Raw genomic sequence first — 20939 nt, forward strand, 5'->3', positions numbered from 1 at the left:
GTAAGCCGTGGGTAGACAGAGGCCTTGTTCTTCCACCAGCTCAGAGGATCTGCAGATCGTTGGAGGAGGGGCTCCTCCAAATAGGATCAGACCTCCATTATGGCATCTGCTGAGGGATTCCTTCATGCTGCAGCCCCAGTTGCTCTCTCGTCCTAAACAGCGCGATTTTGAAAAACCTTTGCAAAAAGGGTGAAGTCTACAAAACTTAGTCCGCTCTGTTCATAACAGATTCTAGTTTTGGGAACAAAAAAACGGTATTGCGATAAATAGTTTAATCGATGAGAAAATGTGCAGAATGTCGGCCAGAATCCGTGTCGTTCCATCTTGTTCCTCTGACTAACATATCTGGTAGTGAGTGGAAACGCCAAGCGGAGGCTTCACATTATACATCCAGTGAAATGTCTGTCTCATTCATTGTTCTATTTGTGGCACAATTCACTTCTTCTATGATATCATGGTGGTCGTATTGATAACCTTACCAATAAAAGCTATGAAGTCAACTTTATTCATTATCAAAGTGTTTTTTGACGCTGCACATTAATGAGACCAGATTTCTGAACAGGCTTCTAAACAATGACAAGGCTGTTGTGTCTAGTTTGGAAAGTGAAATATACTGAGATCTCCTCTTACCTTTACTGGTCTTCACGTCCTCCACTTCACATTCAAAATAGTTGATTTAAATCTATAACCACTCTAATAGTCACTATATGTGCATATCTACACGTTTTTACAGAACAATCTACACCTCAGATCTAAACTGAGACACAACTTTCACTTTCACCTTTGCACAGGTACTTGGAGTAAACTCCTCCCCCCAGCCTCTCTGGTTATTAGAAAACCCAGTCACAAAGTCTAAATTGTCTATAGGACTATCGTAAAATGTCATGGAAACAGAAATGTACATTTCTGATCTTAATTTAGGTTTAAGGTTAGGAATAAGGTTAACAGTGTGTAGAATAGGGTTCAAATCAGAAGACCGATCCAGCCAGCAGATGGTAGTGATGTTCTTTAATTATAGTCATATTATCCTGAGCTGTAAAGATTTAACAGTGCCGATCAATATTAGCTTCTCTTATCTCTTTGGACCCATTCACATGAGTAAATGAGTGAAATTGCTTCCATGACAAGTAGTCTCAATGCTTTTCCATCCCCTCCTAACAAAATAAATGTATCTGACTGGTGGTCATTTACTGTCTGAGAAGAGAGTATCATTCCCACCTGCTGGTCAATGTTGGGAACTGCGGTGAATTTACAAATCAGAAAGTCAGACATGTGATTTAGGGGTCTGTTGTGGTTTACAGTCCGGCTCTTTTTGGCTCCCAAACGGCTCTTTAAAAAATATATGTTTTGTATTTTTTCAAGTCAAACAGTTTGCGATAGTTTCACTATGATTGGTGTTAAAATTATTAAATGAAATCATACTCTACCTTAACCACAATGTATTTAAAAATGCATTGGTTTGTTATGAAAAGAATGCTATTAAACATTTGCATTTAAAGTTTAACTTTTTAATGTATATAAACAAAGTGCATATAAATGTAATAATTCAAAACGAATACAATCTGAACAACATAACAATAGAATATTGCACCATATCAAAGAAAAATAAATAACAATGTGCAAAACTGCAGCATCTCACTAAAAACATTAAACTGGTCCCTCTTTTCTCTCTCTTCTTTATTACCATGTTATAACCAGCAGCACACAGCAATGCTTTTATGAGAGGTTTACATTCAGAAATGTAAGCTGCCTCACTTTAGAGGGGCTGATGTGGTTTCTTCTTCTTCTATGATATCATGGTGGTCCGTAAACATTAGTTTCAGTGCATGCCGTCACCTACTGTGCTAGAAAGTACTATCAATCTTCTTTTTTTTACCGTTATTTTACCAGGTAAGTTGACACAGAACACGTTCTCATTTACAGCAACGACCTGGGGAATAGTTACAGGGGAGAGGAGGGGGATGAATGAGCCAATTGGAAGCTGGGGATGATTAGGTGACCATGATGGTATGAGGGACAGATTGGGAATATAGCCAGGACACCAGGGTTAACACGGCCTACTCTTACAGTAAGGGACATGGGATCTTTAACGACCTCAGAGTGTCAGGACACCCGTTTAACATCCCATCCAAAAGACAGCACCCTAAACAGGGCAGTGTCAATCACTGCCCTGGGGTATTTTTTTAGACCAGAGGAAAGAGTGCCTCCTACTGGCCCTCCAACACCATTTCCATCAGCATCTGGTCTCCCATCCAGGGACTGACCAGGACCAACCCTGCTTAGCTTCAGAAGCAATCCAGCAGTGGGATGCAGGGTGGTATGAAATGCCCAAATCTGAGTGGTATGTTATGGGTGGTATGATATGAGTGATATGGGTGGTATGAAATGCCCAAATCTGTATAATCATGAAAATAAAAACCAAATAAATCCCTACTAACTTCTACCACAGCCTCCCCCTCCCCCTAAAACGCCTCCCCAACCACCCTCCCCCATTCAACTTGATGGATCTATATCATGTTTAAACACTCCACCCTGAGGATTGTTCAGCATGTCAACAACCACTTCAACAGTAACATCTGTTACTGCACAATAACCTTCAACCTGGCATTTCTGCTTTCCACAAACCCGAGTCGTATTGATAACCTTACCAATAAAAGCTATGAAGTCAACTTTATTCATTATCAAAGTGTCCTTTGACGCTGCACATTCATGAGCACCGGATTTCTGAACAGGCTTCTAAACCCTGACAGGACCAGCTGAAACACCGGCCCCGGGCCTCCTGAGTGGCACAGTGGTCTAAGACACTACATCACAGTGGTCTAAGACACTACATCACAGTGGTCTAAGGCACTACATCACAGTGGTCTAAGGCACTACATCACAGTGGTCTAAGGCACTACATCACAGTGTTCTAAGGCACTACATCACAGTGGTCTAAGGCACTACATCACAGTGTTCTAAGGCACTACATCACAGTGTTCTAAGGCACTACATCACAGTGTTCTAAGGCACTACATCACAGTGTTCTAAGGCACTACATCACAGTGTTCTAAGGCACTACATCACAGTGGTCTAAGACACTACATCACAGTGTTCTAAGGCACTACATCACAGTGGTCTAAGGCACTACATCACAGTGTTCTAAGGCACTACATCACAGTGTTCTAAGACACTACATCACAGTGTTCTAAGGCACTACATCACAGTGTTCTAAGGCACTACATCACAGTGTTCTAAGGCACTACATCACAGTGTTCTAAGGCACTACATCACAGTGGTCTAAGACACTACATCACAGTGTTCTAAGACACTACATCACAGTGTTCTAAGGCACTACATCACAGTGGTCTAAGACTCTACATCACAGTGTTCTAAGGCACTACATCACAGTGGTCTAAGGCACTACATCACAGTGGTCTAAGACACTACATCACAGTGGTCTAAGGCACTACATCACAGTGGTCTAAGGCACTACATCACAGTGGTCTAAGGCACTACATCACAGTGGTCTAAGGCACTACATCACAGTGGTCTAAGGCACTACATCACAGTGGTCTAAGACACTACATCACAGTGTTCTAAGGCACTACATCACAGTGGTCTAAGGCACTACATCACAGTGTTCTAAGGCACTACATCACAGTGGTCTAAGACACTACATCACAGTGGTCTAAGGCACTACATCACAGTGTTCTAAGGTTCATTTACTACAGGAGCAGCCATGGAAGCTCCATCAGTCTGACAGTAGGTTGACTTACTACAGGAGCAGCTCTACATATGAACCCCCCCCCCCACACACACACACATTTACAGCACTTGTCCTTCACGTTGCTTCCACATTCACCGTAATCATGTTTCCCTCCACACATAGCATATATTTTCTTTCCTTTACACTGAGCAGCTATATGTCCCATTATTTGGCATTTTAAAACACTGCAGTGCATATGGGACAAATTCTCTAACATTGAAATGAAGGAATCCTATCTGTACTTTTCCAGGCAAAACCTTCTCAAACCTCAGCAGCACTGATAGGCTTTCACTTCTTAGACCCTCTTTCCTACTGATCAACCTATTGGCCTCAGTCACTCTGCCTCCCTTCACATGTTCTTTAATATCATCTGTGGACATAGATATAGGGACACCAGTGATGACTCCCCTCAACCGAGCGTAAACACCAGGGACATGGCTTTTAATCTTCTTTCCATTAAGCTTCTCCATTTTCAGAATCTTCTCTTGCTGAGCCTGGCTACCACAAAATATGAACAATCGCTAAAAGTCACACTCAAAATCTCTCAAGTTTAATTTGCGCACCACGCTGGCCTGCTGCTCGCGGCACCATCCTCTGCTCGATTTACCACAGATTTTCTCTCTCCACTCAAGTGTTTGCTAGTGCAATGATGTTTCATCTTGCTCGCGGGAGCCATCTTGCGCCCGGTCGCCTCTTGAACCTGGAATTGACACCACAGATCAGCCTCACCATCACTAATACCACACCACAGATCAGCCTCACCATCACTAATACCAAATAAAATAAAATAAAATAAAATGTATTTATATAGCCCTTCGTATATCAGCTGATATCTCAAAGTGCTGTACAGAAACCCAGCCTAAAACCCCAAACAGCAAGCAATGCATGTGAAAGAAGCACGGTGGCTAGGAAAAACTCCCTAGGAAAAACTCCCTAGAAAGGCCAAAAACCCAGGAAGAAACCTAGAGAGGAACCAGGCTATGAGGGGTGGCCAGTCCTCTTCTGGCTGTGCCGGGTGGATATTATAACAGAACATGGTCAAGATGTTAAAATGTTCATAAATGACCAGCATGGTCAAATAATAATAATCATAGTAGTTGTCGAGGGTGCAACAAGCACGTCCGGTGAACAGGTCAGGGTTCCATAGCCGCAGGCAGAACAGTTGAAACTGGAGCAGCAGCACGGCCAGGTGGACTGCGGACAGCAAGGAGTCATCATGCCAGGTAGTCCTGAGGCATGGTCCTAGGGCTCAGGTCCTCCGAGAGAAAGAAAGAAAGAGAGAAAGAGAGAATTAGAGAGAGCATATTTAAATTCACACAGGACACCGGATAAGACAAGAGAATACTCCAGATGTAACAGACTGACCCTAGCCCCCCGACACATAAACTACTGCAGCATAAATAAATACTGGAGGCTGAGACAGGAGACCACACCACAGATCAGCCTCACCATCACTAATACCACACCACAGATCAGCCTCACCATCACTAATACCACACCACAGATCAGCCTCACCATCACTAATACCACACCACAGATCAGCCTCACCATCACTAATACCACACCACAGATCAGCCTCACCATCACTAATACCACACCACAGATCAGCCTCACCATCACTAATACCACACCACAGATCAGCCTCACCATCAGTAATACCACACCACAGATCAGCCTCACCATCACTAATACCTCACCACAAAATGTACTTCAGTTTGGTTTCAAAGTCATACTGATGGTCACAAAAATAAATGCATTTGCTCAACTCATCAAACATGACAGAGGCAGTGCCCAGGATAGTGATATTAGTAGGTTAACTGAAAAGGCCTGCTGCCTCTGGTCTGCAGCCATTCAACACACACATCATATCTACTCTGAACTTCCTCTTGTCATTATGGGCGGCCTAGAGGTTAAGACTGTTGGGCCAGTGAGTATAAAGGTCTCTGGTTCAAATCCTCGAGCAGACTAGGTGAAAAATCTTTCAATATGCCGTTGAGCAAAGCACTTAACCCTAATCTGCTCCTGTAAGTCCCTCTGGATAAAAATGTAGGTTAACTTACTACAGGAGCAGCCATGGAAGCTCCATCAGTCTGACTGTAGGTTCATTTACTACAGGAGCAGCCATGGAAGCTCCATTAGTCCACACTGCAATCCACACTGTTTTACAGCCTCTCCATATGATACATCATGACTAAATCTATATCTCTGAGTCTCTCTAGCCTGTTTCATCTTGCTTGCGGGCTCCATCTTCGCCCGGTCGCCTCTTGAACCTGGATTTGACACCACAGATCAGCCTCACCATCACTAATATCCCTAATCTGCTCCTGTAAGTCCCTCTGGATAAAAATGTCTGCTAAATGACAAAGCTGTAACTATATAGGCCTAACAAACCAGGCAGAAGCATACCACCGTATAAATGTCAAAGTGCGGTGAACTTGTTGGTTCTGGGATGTCTAACTTGTCCCACCTAGCTATCTTCAGATGAACACACTAACTGTATGTCGCTCTGGATAAGAGCGTCTGCTAACAGTCCTTTAGTGTCGGAGCCGGCAGCAGGAAACCGTATGAAACAGATGAGGTTAGGTTCACACTCATCATTTCCAATGGAAACTACTGGGACCAACATGCATGATAGTTACAGTATGAGCTGCAATAGTTTCCACTGAATGAAACAGTGTGATTCTCACAGTTAGTGTTATGAGGGCTATATAACAGTTAGTGCTATAATGTCTATATAACAGTTAGTGTTATAATGTCTATATAACAGTTAGTGTTATAATGTCTATATAACAGTTAGTGTTATAATGTCTATATAACAGTTAGTGTTATAATGTCTATATAACAGTTAGTGTTATAATGTCTATATAATAGTTAGTGTTATAATGTCTATATAACAGTTAGTGTTATAATGTCTATATAACAGTTAGTGTTATAATGTCTATATAACAGTTAGTGTTATAATGTCTATATAACAGTTAGTGTTATAATGTCTATATAACAGTTAGTGTACTCAGACTTGATTGAACTAATCAACTCCTCATCAAACCTTTGATTTGAATCAGGTTTGTGAGTGCTCCCCTTTGGGTCTCCAGAACCAGGATTGGGAGACACTGGTCTTAACACCCAGAGGTCTGTTCATTCAGAACAAAACCGTAGCAAACAGTTTGTAACGGAAACCATTAACTTTGAACAAAAACATGCTTTTCAATAAAAATTCTAGTTTCTTTTGGACAAATTCATGTTGGTCCCCTCCCCTTTTCCTTCTGTTTGCTTCTGCTGGTTTCCGTGTGGGTTTGAGTCGTAGTGAATTATACCCCAGGTTACCACTGACCCACCATGCTCATCATACTAATACACCCCAGGTTTCCACTGACCCACCATGCTCATCATACTAATACACTCCAGGTTACCACTGACCCACCATGCTCATCATACTAATACACCCCAGGTTTCCACTGACCCACCATGCTCATCATACTAATACACCCCAGGTTACCACTGACCCACCATGCTCATCATACTAATACACCCCAGGTTACCACTGACCCACCATGCTCATCATACTAATACACTCCAGGTTACCACTGACCCACCATGCTCATCATACTAATACACTCCAGGTTTCCACTGACCCACCATGCTCATCATACTAATACACCCCAGGTTACCACTGACCCACCATGCTCATCATACTAATACAACCCAGGTTACCACTGACCCACCATGCTCATCATACTAATACACCCCAGGTTACCACTGACCCACCATGCTCATCATACTAATACACTCCAGGTTACCACTGACCCACCATGCTCATCATACTAATACACCCCAGGTTACCACTGACCCACCATGTTCATCATACTAATACACCCCAGGTTACCACTGACCCACCATGCTCATCATACTAATACACCCCAGGTTTCCACTGACCCACCATGCTCATCATACTAATACACCCCAGGTCTCCACTGACCCACCATGCTCATCATACTAATACACCCCAGGTTTCCACTGACCCACCATGCTCATCATACTAACACACCCCAGGTTACCACTGACCCACCATGCTCATCATACTAATACACCCCAGGTGTCCACTGACCCACCATGCTCATCATACTAATACACCCCAGGTCTCCACTGACCCACCATGCTCATCATACTAATACACTCCAGGTTACCACTGACCCACCATGCTCATCATACTAATACACTCCAGGTTACCACTGACCCACCATGCTCATCATACTAATACACCCCAGGTCTCCACTGACCCACCATGCTCATCATACTAATACACTCCAGGTTACCACTGACCCACCATGCTCATCATACTAATACACCCCAGGTTACCACTGACCCACCATGCTCATCATACTCAGATCATAGAAGGTGGCACATACATGGGCTGGCTGCATGTTGTTTACCCACACGGTGTTCAGTTTTATTATATTGGCTAACTTTCTATTCTGGTTCAGAGGTTTGGGAAAGTCAAATCCAGAAAGTGAAATGCTGTTCTTTCTTCCTCCTTTGGTCGATGTGGAGTTTTTTGGTTCTGCAAAGCCATAAAAACCTGTATTATAATGATGGTACTGATATAATAGGCATCCTGTCTACTAGACTCACTGTCAGTCTGGGACTATTAAAGTATGGTAATATAGTAATACTAACACAGATAATATTGAATTATTACTTTGTTATAAACTTGTATTAGCCTTAATCTAATCGTATTTTATCTGACCATAATAGCCTTTATTATAAGACATATGTTATTCTACCCATGTTATTCTACCCATGTTATTCTACCCATGTTATTCTACCCATGTTAGTCAACCCATGTTCTTCAACCCATGTTATTCTACCCACGTTATTCTACCCATGTTATTCAACCCATGTTATTCTACCCATGATCTTCTACCCATGTTCTTCTACCCATGTTAGTCAACCCATGTTCTTCTACCCATGTTATTCAACCCATGTTAGTCAACCCATGTTCTTCAACCCATGTTATTCTACCCACGTTATTCTACCCATGTTATTCAACCCATGTTATTCTACCCATGTTCTTCTACCCATGTTATTCTACCCATGTTCTTCAACCCATGTTCTTCTACCCATGTTATTCAACCCATGTTCTTCAACCCATGTTATTCTACCCATGTTATTCTACCCATGTTAATCTACCCATGTTGTTCTACCCATGTTATTCTACCCATGTTATTCAACCCATGTTCTTCAACCCATGTTATTCTACCCATGTTATTCTACCCATGTTAATCTACCCATGTTGTTCTACCCATGTTATTCTACCCATGTTATTCAACCCATGTTATTCTACCCATGTTCTTCTACCCATGTTATTCTACCCATGTTAATCTACCCATGTTATTCTACCCATGTTATTCTACTCATGTTATTCTACCCATGACTGTACGTTTGTTTATTGTGTAACTCTGTGTTGTTGTTTTTGTCGCACTGCTTTGCTTTATCTTGGCCAGGTCGCAGTTGTAAATGAGAACTTGTTCTCAACTGGTCTACCTGGTTAAATAAAGGTGAAATAATTATTTTAATTATTTTCCAAATGCCTTAATATGTCTGTTATTTAGTCAGGATTTAGTCAGGATACAGACCTCGTTCTGCCCCTGAACAAGGCAGTTAACCCACTGTTCCTAGGTCGTCATTGTAAATAAGAATTTGTTCTTAACTGGTCTACCTGGTTAAATAAAGGTTAAATTAAAATTAAATTAAAATCTAAAAGGATTGTTATTAGATGATAATAATAAGAGATACATGCTCACCACAAACAAGTCTTACGGAATTTGAAACATCATGCTATTTATGATGAATGGGAATTCCAAGGAGACTAATTAATTCAGTGTTTTTTTCTTCCTGCCACTAATTCTGCTTTTTTGAAAATGGACTACTGGAAGTCGTTGTTCTCCCTGCTAAATTTAGGCCTAGTTGAATGCACTAAAACCTTGCTCACACTGCAGGCCTTAATGCTCACATCAGTTATGTTTTTCAAGTCCGTTTTGGAATTTCTCACTGTCCAAATAGCAAATTACAAGTGACCACATCGGATTTGTAAGTGTTCAGACAGTATTCATTTGCTGACATGGCTAGTTGTCATGGTAATGATGGGTGTGTTCAGACAGCATTCATTTGATGACATGGCTAGTTGTCATGGTAACGATGGGTTTGTGTTCAGACAGCATTCATTTGATGACATGGCTAGTTGTCATAGTAATGATGGGTGTTTGTGTTCAGACAGCATTCATTTGATGACATGGCTAGTTGTCATAGTAACGATGGGTGTATGTGAGGTGGTGTAGGCTGATTGGTGCTCCTGCTTCCGATCACTCAGAAGTTATGTAGCAAGCTAAGATGACAACAATGCCTGCCAGGGATGTTTCCCACATACTTTGAATGTTCAAAATCATAGTGTCAGAACACCTTTAAATTCTCAAAGGACAAGTTGATCCAACTTTCAAAACAAGTTATTTTTCTGCCACAGCAGTCAACTAGCTAGCCACGGCAGTCAACTAGCTAGCCACAGCAGTCAACTAGCTAGTCACAGCAGTCAACTAGCTAGCCACAGCAGTCAACTAGCTAGCCACAGTAGTCAACTAGCTAGCCACGGCAGTCAATTAGCTAGCCACGGCAGTCAACTAGCTAGCCACGGCAGTCAACTAGCTAGCCACAGCAGTCAACTAGCTAGTCACAGCAGTCAACTAGCTAGCCACAGCAGTCAACTAGCTAGCCACGGCAGTCAACTAGTTAGCCACAGCAGTCAACTAGCTAGCCATAGCAGTCAACTAGCTAGCCACAACAGTCAACTAGCTAGCCACAGCAGTCAACTAGCTAGCCACGGCAGTCAACTAGTTAGCCACAGCAGTCAACTAGCTAGCCACAGTAGTGAACGAGCTAGCCACGGCAGTCAACTAGCTAGCCTCGGCAGTCAACTAGCTAGCCACGGCAGTCAACTAGCTAGCCACGGCAGTCAACTAGCTAGCCACGGCAGTCAACTAGCTAGCTGTTTACCTTTCTACCACATTCACTCATTTGTTTGTAAACAACTAACAAGCTAGTTAGCGCTCTCATGTTCTTGTCAAACTGTCAACAGAGTAGCTAGGAAGCAGCAAGATATGCCGAACAACAGTCTAAAAACCACTTGAGCGCAAATAAATCAGATTTGACCATTCAGACACAAGTCGCTTGGCCAGGAATCAGATTTGTATATGACTTAAAACCACCTATGAAGGTGGTTTGAAATGTGACTTGAAATGTCCAATTCCATGTGCTTTTTGCTGTTCAGACTGCAGGAAAAATAACAGATTAGAATAGAATATGCAAAAAAATGTGGATTTGAGTCATTTCAAACTGCCAATGGGAACAAGCCTTATATGTAAGTCACTCTGGATAAGAGCGTCTGATAAATGACCACAATGTAAAATTAGATGTGTTCTTCACTGGGCAGTCCACTGCCAATAGAGAGCTCTTTCCATCAGTCTGCTAATAAAAAAAACATTGTCTGGCGTCTTAATGCTTGTTGGAATTGTCAGTTCCTTATTCTGGTTTCCTTGCACCCGATCAAGTGAAATGAATCTAAATTAAACACAAGTGATATGAAGCTATCAGCCTTGATAAATGTGTGGCAGAATGATTCTGATAGAGAAAAGATATGACAGTGTAATAATAGTACTGTATTAATTCCCAAGGAGGAGATGTTGCTGCACATGCAGTATATAGTCAGCTCCACAATTATTGACACCCATAAAGATTTATTATAAAAATATCTTTATTTTCATGTCATCTGAACACAGTACAGGTTCCAAACTGCAGGTGTTTACATTTGTTGGATGCCATTAAAAAGGAGCCTCATACCAACTGTAAAATATGGTGGTGGATCTTTGATGTTATGGGACTATTTTGCTTGTTCTTTTTTTTGTCCACAAAGTCATAAACTCTGCCTATTTCTACAATTTATACTCTGAAAAATCTGATTTTTTCAAACTAACCCTAACCTTAACCCTAACCTTAAATGAAGACCAAAAAGCTAATTTTTGTTTTGTCCTGGGGCCCTTGTTACGGTCAACGGCATCATCAAATTTGCCAAGAACCAGACCATTTCAGCCAAAAACTTGGTTGCCTTCTCCAGGAGTCTGAAACTTGGCCACAAGTGGATCTTCCAGTAAGACAATAACCCCAAGCACAAATCAAAATCAGCAAAGAAATTGTTAATTGACCACAAAATTAACAGTTTGTAAAGGTCATCTCAGTCTCCGGACTTGAACCCCATTGAAAACCTGTGGTTTGAAGAGGACAGTCCATGAGCGCAGACAAGAGATATCAAGGATCTGGAAAGACTCTGTTATAGAGGAATGGTCTAAGATCCCTCCTGATGTGTTCTTCATTCTCATAACCTAACGTAACAGGTCTAAGATCCCTCCTGATGTGTTCTTCATTCTCATAACCTAACGTAACAGGTCTAAGATCCCTCCTGATGTGTTCTTCATTCTCATAACCTAACGTAACAGGTCTAAGATCCCTCCTGATGTGTTCTTCATTCTCATAACCTAACGTAGCAGGTCTGAGATCCCCCCTGATGTGTTCTTCATTCTCATAACCTAACGTAGCAGGTCTAAGATCCCTCCTGATGTGTTCTTCATTCTCATAACCTAACGTAACAGGTCTAAGATCCCTCCTGATGTGTTCTTCATTCTCATAACCTAACGTAACAGGTGTAAAAGAAGATCCTATAAAACATAGTAGATGTAACGCCCTGGCCATAGAGAGGGGTTTTTGTTCTTTATTTTGGTTAGGCCAGGGTATTACATTGGGTGGGCGTTCTATGTTCCTTTTTCTATGTTTTTGTATTTCTTTGTTTTGGGCCGTGTGTGTGGCTCCCAATCAGGCATAGCTGAAGCTCGTTGTTGCTGATTGGGAGTCACACATAAGGAGCATGTTTTGCCTTTGGGTTTTGTGGGTAATTGTTTCTGTTTAGTGTTTGCACCTGACAGGACTGTTTGGCTGTCAGTTTTCTTGTTTTGTTTGTATGGTGTTCTTTCTTTATTAAATATTCAATGATGAACACAAACTCCGCTGCACATTGGTCTCTCTCTCACGACAGCCCTTACAGTAGAAAAAGGCTCAGTGGCCATTATCCTCTCTAGGTGAGGTATTGAAAACAGCAGTGCCATTTTAACCCCTATCTTTTTGAGAGAGAAAAAAAAATATGACTTGTGGAACAAAATCACTTTCACTGAGCAATTGTATTAGTATAAATAACATAATTTCCCCTTTTTTTGTTGCATACAATATAGCTCAGTGTTTGTATTATTGATTTTATACAGTCTTTTTTGTTCATCTTTATCAAGGTCAATTATGGACCTGTCTGTATGTCTACGAGAAATTCCGTTTTTAAACGCTATCCAATCTTAACCACTGAATTTCTACTTGTTCTACCCAGCATTTACCATGTTTTGACTAGATTGCTGAAGTATTATTTGATTATATTATCATTAAAATCCTCTTTACAATTGTAACAAGACAGATTCTCAATATGGCAGGTTTAATTTCAATAGAATTAATCACTAGGCTATAAATTAAGGATAAAGTTAAAATAGTGAATATATATAGACATGTTTATATACTCCAAAAGTCTGATCATCATTTTGTGTGAAGACGAGGGATTCCCCCACACTTCCTTTATTGCAGCAATATAAACCCAGAGACAACATCATTCAGTTTCAGTAGACACCAGCCGACCACAGCCAACACAGACTCAAGATGCCTTTCAAGCCACACTACCTGTTGGTCTCCCTGACTCTCTGCTGGTTCGTGGCTCTTCAAGGTGAGATATTGCATCTTTATCTATATATATATATGAATCTGTTCAACTTGACTCTTGAACTATCGACAAACCAAACCTATTATCTTTTTTTTTTTTAAACAATTTAATTCCAATGATCACAATCAATCCATTGCAATTTTAAGTGTCTCAGAGTAGGGTCTGTATTCAATCCGTATGGCAGAAGTTCTGCGTTGCAGCGTGAGTGAAATTTAAAGGCAATGTTCCTTAGCGGAAACTGCATTCACGGTAAACGCTGCATGTCGTCTCAATCAGATATTACCGTTACATTGCTATCCCGCAATCACTGTCTTTTTACTGGTGTTTTTATTCCTTTACTTACCTATTGTTCACCTAATACCTTTTATGCACTATTGGTTAGAGCCTGTAAGTAAGCATTTCACTGTAAGGTAATCTACCCGTTGTATTCGGCGCACGAGACAAATAAACTTTGATTTGATTTGATCTGTAACGCTTCAGCGATGATACAGACTGAATAGAGCCCTAAGAGTGCTGATCTAGAATCCGTTTTGTCTTTGTAACATTCACATGTTTCAAAGTGCAACTTTTAGTGATGATTTTAAGGTTTTAACCCTATCCCTTAAACCTTAACCTTTAACCCCAAATCCGAACAATACTATATTGTTATTGTATGTAATATTCACGGTCTTCATCCCTGCAGCATTCCCCATGAACGGCTGTGCTGCATGTCAGAAGTGTCGCTGCATCCGAACGTCCTCTGCTTTCATCTCTCCTAGGCTGTTCTACAGGATAGAGATCCTACCTCCAGGTGCCCACTGTCGTCAAACAGAGATCATGTGAGTCAACTAACACCACCTAACAACCAGTCAACAACACTTTCACAGTCAAAAAGCAAGCCAAAATCTATTTCTGAAATATATATATATATTTAAACATGACTTAAAAAAAACTGTTCTGTATGAATGAGGTTTGTACAATACATTACCTGGTCTGCCTAATACATTATCACATCATTCCTAATACATTATCACAGTAGCCCTGATACATTACCTGGTCTGTCTAATACATTATCACAGCATTCCTAATACATTATCACAGTAGCCCTAATACATTACCTGGTCTGCCTAATACATTATCACATCATTCCTAATACATTATCACAGTAGCCCTGATACATTACCTGGTCTGTCTAATACATTATCACAGCATTCCTAATACATTATCACAGTAGCCCTAATACATTACCTGGTATGCCTAATACATTATCACAACATTTCTAATACATTATCACAGCATTCCTAATACATTATCACATCATGTCTAATACATTATCATGGTATGCCTAATACATTACCTGGTCTGTCTAATACATTATCACAACATTCCTAATACATGACCACAGCATGCCTAATACATTATCACAGTATGCCTAATACATTATCACAGTATGCCTAATACATTATCACATCATATTGGCTACACTCTTAGAAAAAAGGTGCTATCTAGAACCCAAAAGGGTTCTTCGGCTGTCCCCATAGTAGTACCCTTTGAATAACCCTTTCTGGTTTCCATGTAGAACCCTTTCCACAGAGGGTTCTACATGGAACTCAAAAGGGTTCTACCTGGAACTAATAAGAGTTCTACCTGGAACCAAAAAGTGTTCTCCTATGGGTACAGCTGAAGAACCCTTTTGGAACCCTTTTTTCTACGTGTGTATATGCCTGTCCTGCCAATATTGTTATTCTCAGACAATATTATATTTCAAAACTCGAGCTTTGATAACAAAATAGATCAGTTGGTGTAGCACTTGCGAGGCACAGCTGAGCATAAATTGAAACAATTGGCTTTTATTTTACTGGACTGATGGTATCTGCATCTGTCATGGTGCTTTCAAGAAAACTGAGAACTCTGAGAAAAAGAACTAGGTCAAATCATGAAGTCAGTGAATTCAGGTCAGGAAGATGGAGTTCTAGAAAGATTCCCCAGTTACCGACTAGGAATCTAGAGTCGGATGACCGTTCAAAATGATTTTTCCTAATCGGATCTCGTTTTTTTCAGTTTCCAGTTGTCTTGAACACACTGAAGTCGGAAGTCTGAGATTTCAGAGTTCCCAGTAGTTTTGAACACCACATTAGTCTCAGCGGAGGGAGGGAGAGAACAGCAGAGGGTCCGCCTCACACGGTCCTGCTCTCTCCTTCCTTTCCTCCGGTGAGACTGACCAGAGAGAGGGGACAACGTCTTCCACCTGATGGCTAAAGTCCAGTCACACCGCATCTGTCTCATGCACAAATTCATGTTGTTCCTATGACCAGAGAAAGTTAAATATCCCTCCCTATTAAAATAGACAGGACAGCTGCTACTACTAATAAAAACACAGCGCTACTTGGCTACTCATTCACTGCATTTGCAGCTCAAGTGGAAGTAGAGAGAAACATGTTTTATGTTTTGTAATAGTGTTGAATTAAAACAGTGACAGAGCAGAATGAAAACTTAAACATGAACTCACTCTTAAAAAACAGCAGCTGTTTGCTGTATTCTTTGATAATTTCTCTCTGGTCATGGTTTTAAAAGTTATGAAATCTTATATAGGCTGGTATCAAACTTTGCGTGGGGTCGTGGAAGCTGTAGGAACAGTGATTTGAGCTATCCGATTGGCCAGCGCAGTAGGCACACTTGGTGATCGACTAGGAATGCCTGGAAGTCGATCGATTGGTTGGTAACCAGTGGCCCAGTGGATCTCCATGCTTTTTGTTGTTGTTGTCCAGGCTTCATCTGTGTCCTGGAAACCGCCCCTAAAACCCATGGTGGCTGTCATTGTCTCCACACATAGATCATGTGAGTCAGTCAGCGAGGTCTTGAACGAAGCGCTAAACTGTGGTTTTCTAATGCATAGGGGGAAGAAGCGTGGGGGATAGGTCGTGGTGGAGGGGAAATTAATTAGTCAGTATAGTCGCTTTACTGCATGCTATGCAAACCAATCATTAGTCACTGATGATGAGTTCAATGTTCCTATTCATAACCAAGGCTAAGACATTGGAATAAATGTGGGCATTTGCAGTGGTAGCCTATAGCAATTTCCCCCGAAACTCAGTATGTGGCAGGGACTCCAGACAATCACAGATTACAAATATGTTTTTCTAGTCAAGGCCATCCTATTCAACTATTGCTGTACATATACTATTATATCCTACCTATTCTACAGATATACTATATATTCTATCCACATACTGTCCACAATGACTATACATTCAATCACACATGTATACATATACATACAGTGTGTTCAGAAAGTATTCAGACCCCTTGACTTTTTCCACACTTTATTATGTTTACAGACTTTTTGTAAAATGGATTAAATAAACAATTTTAGTAAATGTATTAAAAATAAAAAACAGAAACACCTTATTTACATAAGTATTCAGACGCTTCGCTATGAGACTCGAAATTGAGTTTAGATACATCCTGTTTCCATTGATTATCCTTGAGATGTTTCTACAACTTGATTGGAGTCCACCTGTGGTAAATTCAATTGATTAGACATGATTTGGAACATCTCACACCTGTCTATATAAAGGTCCTACAGTTGTCAGTGCATGTCAGAGCAACAACCAAGCCATGAGGTCGAAGGAATGCCAAGAGTGTGAAAAGCTATCATCAAGGCAAAGGGTGGCTACTTTGAACAATCTCAAATATCAAATATATTTTTATTTGTTTAACACTTTTTGGGTTACTATATGATTCCATATGAGTTATTTCATAGTTTTGATGTCTTCACTATTATTCTACAATGTAGAAAATAGTAAAATAAATAAAAACCCTGAAATGAGTAGGTGTCCAAACTTTTGACTGGTACTGTATATATACATACATTTACATATACAGTACTCTGACTTTGCTCGTCCTAATATTTATAGATTTCTTAATTCCATTATTTTACTCAGATGTGTGTGTATTTTCTAGATATTACTGCACTGTTGGAGCTGGGAACACAACCATTTCCCTACAGCCGTAGTAACATCTGCTAAATATGTGTACATTCATATTGACATTTTATGATATGTTTTATTCTGCAGTGTATGATATGTAACCATGGTGACGCTGTCATATATCTCTCCCTTCATTCATCAGCATTACCAAGAAGGACAAAGCCACCGTCTGTGTGACTCCAGATGCACGATGGATCAACAAAGTCATTGCCAAGTTACAAAGGTAAATACAACACACACACACACACACACACACAGACACACACACACACACACACACACACACACAGACACACACACACACACACACACACACACACACACACACGAACACACATACACACACACACACACACACACACACACACACACACGAACACACATACACACACACACACACACACACACACGAACACACATACACACACACACACACACACACACACACACACTCTTCTGTTGACTTTAACACAGACCATCTCTTTCTACAGTAGCAACAAGAAGAAGAGAAGTGCAGAACTTCCCCATCTCAACCACCATTGAGGGAACTGGAACAGGAATGTATCAAGTTGGAGCTACATGGAAATGTAATACCAATGTGATACCAATGTGATACCAATGTAACACCAATGTAACACCAATGTAATACCAATGTGATACCAATGTGATACCAATGTAATACCAATGTGATACCAATGTAATACCAATGTGATACCAATGTGATACCAATGTAATTCCAATGCGATACCAATGCGATACCAATGTGATACCAATGTAATACCAATGTGATACCAATGTAATACCAATGTGATACCAATGTAACACCAATGTAATACCAATGTGATACCAATGTGATACCAATGTAATACCAATGTGATACCAATGTAATACCAATGTAATTCCAATGCGATACCAATGCAATACCAATGTAATACCAATGTGATACCAATGTGATACCAATGTAATACCAATGTGATACCAATGTAACACCAATGTGATACCAATGTGATACCAATGTCGAATCCAACAGTCCCTCGTCTTGAACAATAGCATCCTAATGTTCAGTTCATATAAACTTGGAAATTACTAATAAATGTATAAACAATGATAATAAAACATCAATAAAAAAAACTAACAAATGATTAGAAAACAAGAATTTAACAAACAAACAAATGTGTACAATTTCCGAGACTTATGTCCTCTGAATTATGATCACACAACAAAATGCCATTCCAGCTGAATCTGCCGTCTCCTTCAATGGCAGATGGAGCAGCTTTTAGTCTCTCCACTTTCCCCTCTGGTTCCTAGGAGAGTGATAGCACAAGACTTGGAAAGCAACAAAAATACATAAAACATAACAGTATTAACAATGTGATAAGCTATGCATAATTATATATGCATGAAAACCAAAGTCTAAAACCATGATAATTCCCACTCTCTCTTCACCTGACTCTATGTACGCTCTCGTTGGCTGGCCCTCGCTTCATACTCATCGCCAAACCCACTGGCTCCAGGTCATCTACAAGAACCTGCTAGGTAAAGCCCCGCCTTATCTCAGCTCGCTGGTCACCATAGCAGCACCCACCCGTAGCACGCGCTCCAGCAGGTATATCTCACTGGTCACCCCCAAAGCCAATTCCTCCTTTGGCCGCCTCTCCTTCCAGTTCTCTGCTGCCAATGACTGGAACGAACTTCAAAAATCACTGAAACTGGAGACACTTATCTCCCTCACTAGCTTTAAGTACCAGCTGTCAGAGCAGCTCACAGATCACTGCACCTGTACATAGCCCATCTGTAAATAGCCCAAACAACTACCTCATCCCCTACTGTATTTATTTATCTTGCTCCTTTGCACCCCAGTATCTCTACTTTGCACATTCATCTACTGCACATCTACCATTCCAGTGTTTAATTGCTATATTGTATTTATACTGCTCAAAAAAATAAAGGGAACACTAAAATAACACATCCTAGATCTGAATGAATGAAATAATCTTATTAAATACTTTTTCCTTTACATAGTTGAATGTGCTGACAACAAAATCACACAAAAATAATCAATGGAAATCCAATTTATCAACCCATGGAGGTCTGGATTTGGAGTCACACTCAAAATTAAAGTGGAAAACCACACTACAGGCTGATCCAACTTTGATGTAATGTCCTTAAAACAAGTCAAAATGAGGCTCAGTAGTGTGTGTGGCCTCCACGTGCCTGTATGACCTCCCTACAACGCCTGCGCATGCTCCTGATGAGGTGGCGGATGGTCTCCTGAGGGATCTCCTCCCAGACCTGGACTAAAGCATCCGCCAACTCCTGGACAGTCTGTGGTGCAATGTGGCGTTGGTGGATGGAGCGAGACATGATGTCCCAGATGTGCTCAATTGGATTCAGGTCTGGGGAACGGGCGGGCCAGTCCATAGCATCAATGCCTTCCTCTTGCAGGAACTGCTGACACACTCCAGCCACATGAGGTCTAACATTGTCTTGCATTAGGAGGAACCCAGGGCCAACCGCACCAGCATATGGTCTCACAAGGGGTCTGAGGATCTTGTCTCGGTACCTAATGGCAGTCAGGCTACCTCTGGCGAGCACATGGAGGGCTGTGCAGCCCCCCAAAGAAATGCCACCCCACACCATGACTGACCCATCGTCAAACCGGTCATGCTGGAGGATGTTGCAGGCAGCAGAACGTTCTCCACGGCGTCTCCAGACTCTGTCACATCTGTCACATGTGCTCAGTGTGAATCTGCTTCATCTGTGAAGAGCACAGGGCGCCAGTGGCGAATTTGCCAATCTTGGTGTTCTCTGGCAAATGCCAAACGTCCTGCACGGTGTTGGGCTGTAAGCACAACCCCTACATGTGGACGTCGGGCCCTCATACCACCCTCATGGAGTCTGTTTCTGACCGTTTGAGCAGACGCATGCACATTTGTGGCCTGCTGGAGGTCATTTTACAGGGCTCTGGCAGTGCTCCTCCTGCTCCTCCTTGCACAAAGGCGGAGGTAGCGGTCCTGCTGCTGGGTTGTTGCCCTCCTACGGCCTCCTCCACGTCTCCTGATGTACTGGCCTGTCTCCTGGTAGCGCCTCCATGCTCTGGACACTACGCTGACAGACACAGCAAACCTTCTTGCCACAGCTCGCATTGATGTGCCATCCTGGATGAGCTGCACTACCTGAGCCACTTGTGTGGGTTGTAGACTCCGTCTCATGCTACCACTAGAGTGAAAGCACCGCCAGCATTCAAAAGTGACCAAAACATCAGCCAGGAAGCATAGGAACTGAGAAGTGGTCTGTGGTCACCACCTGCCGAACCACTCCTTTATTGGGGGTGTCTTGCTAATTGCCTATAATTTCCACCTGTTGTCTA

At 41.5% G+C, this 20939-nt stretch overlaps 2 protein-coding genes across 2 annotated transcripts in view; one reads left to right on the forward strand and one right to left on the reverse strand.

The window, feature by feature from the left end:
• LOC115165131 (rootletin-like) overlaps positions 1 to 20939 on the reverse strand; it is a 57687-nt gene that overhangs the window by 13815 nt on the left and 22933 nt on the right. The gene's annotated exons all lie outside the window — the stretch shown is intronic.
• LOC115165144 (C-X-C motif chemokine 13-like) lies at positions 13076 to 18138 on the forward strand. Its single transcript, XM_029718190.1, has 4 exons — positions 13076 to 13604; positions 14284 to 14419; positions 17712 to 17792; positions 18061 to 18138. The coding sequence occupies exons 1-4, from the start codon at positions 13541 to 13543 to the stop codon at positions 18110 to 18112; spliced, it is 333 nt and encodes a 110-aa protein (XP_029574050.1). The 5' UTR covers positions 13076 to 13540; the 3' UTR covers positions 18113 to 18138.

This window comes from Salmo trutta, chromosome 27 (assembly GCF_901001165.1).
Source record: "Salmo trutta chromosome 27, fSalTru1.1, whole genome shotgun sequence".
NCBI classification, from domain to species: Eukaryota; Metazoa; Chordata; class Actinopteri; order Salmoniformes; family Salmonidae; genus Salmo; species Salmo trutta.

Excerpts from the sequence above, each read along its gene's own strand:
- LOC115165144 (XM_029718190.1), top strand. The coding sequence starts at position 13,541 with ATGCCTTTCAAGCCACACTACCTGTTGGTCTCCCTGACTCTCTGCTGG. Across the intron at positions 13,605-14,283 it reads CTGGTTCGTGGCTCTTCAAG|CATTCCCCATGAACGGCTGT; the intron begins GTGAGATATTGC and ends TCATCCCTGCAG. Across the intron at positions 14,420-17,711 it reads TGTCGTCAAACAGAGATCAT|CATTACCAAGAAGGACAAAG; the intron begins GTGAGTCAACTA and ends TTCATTCATCAG.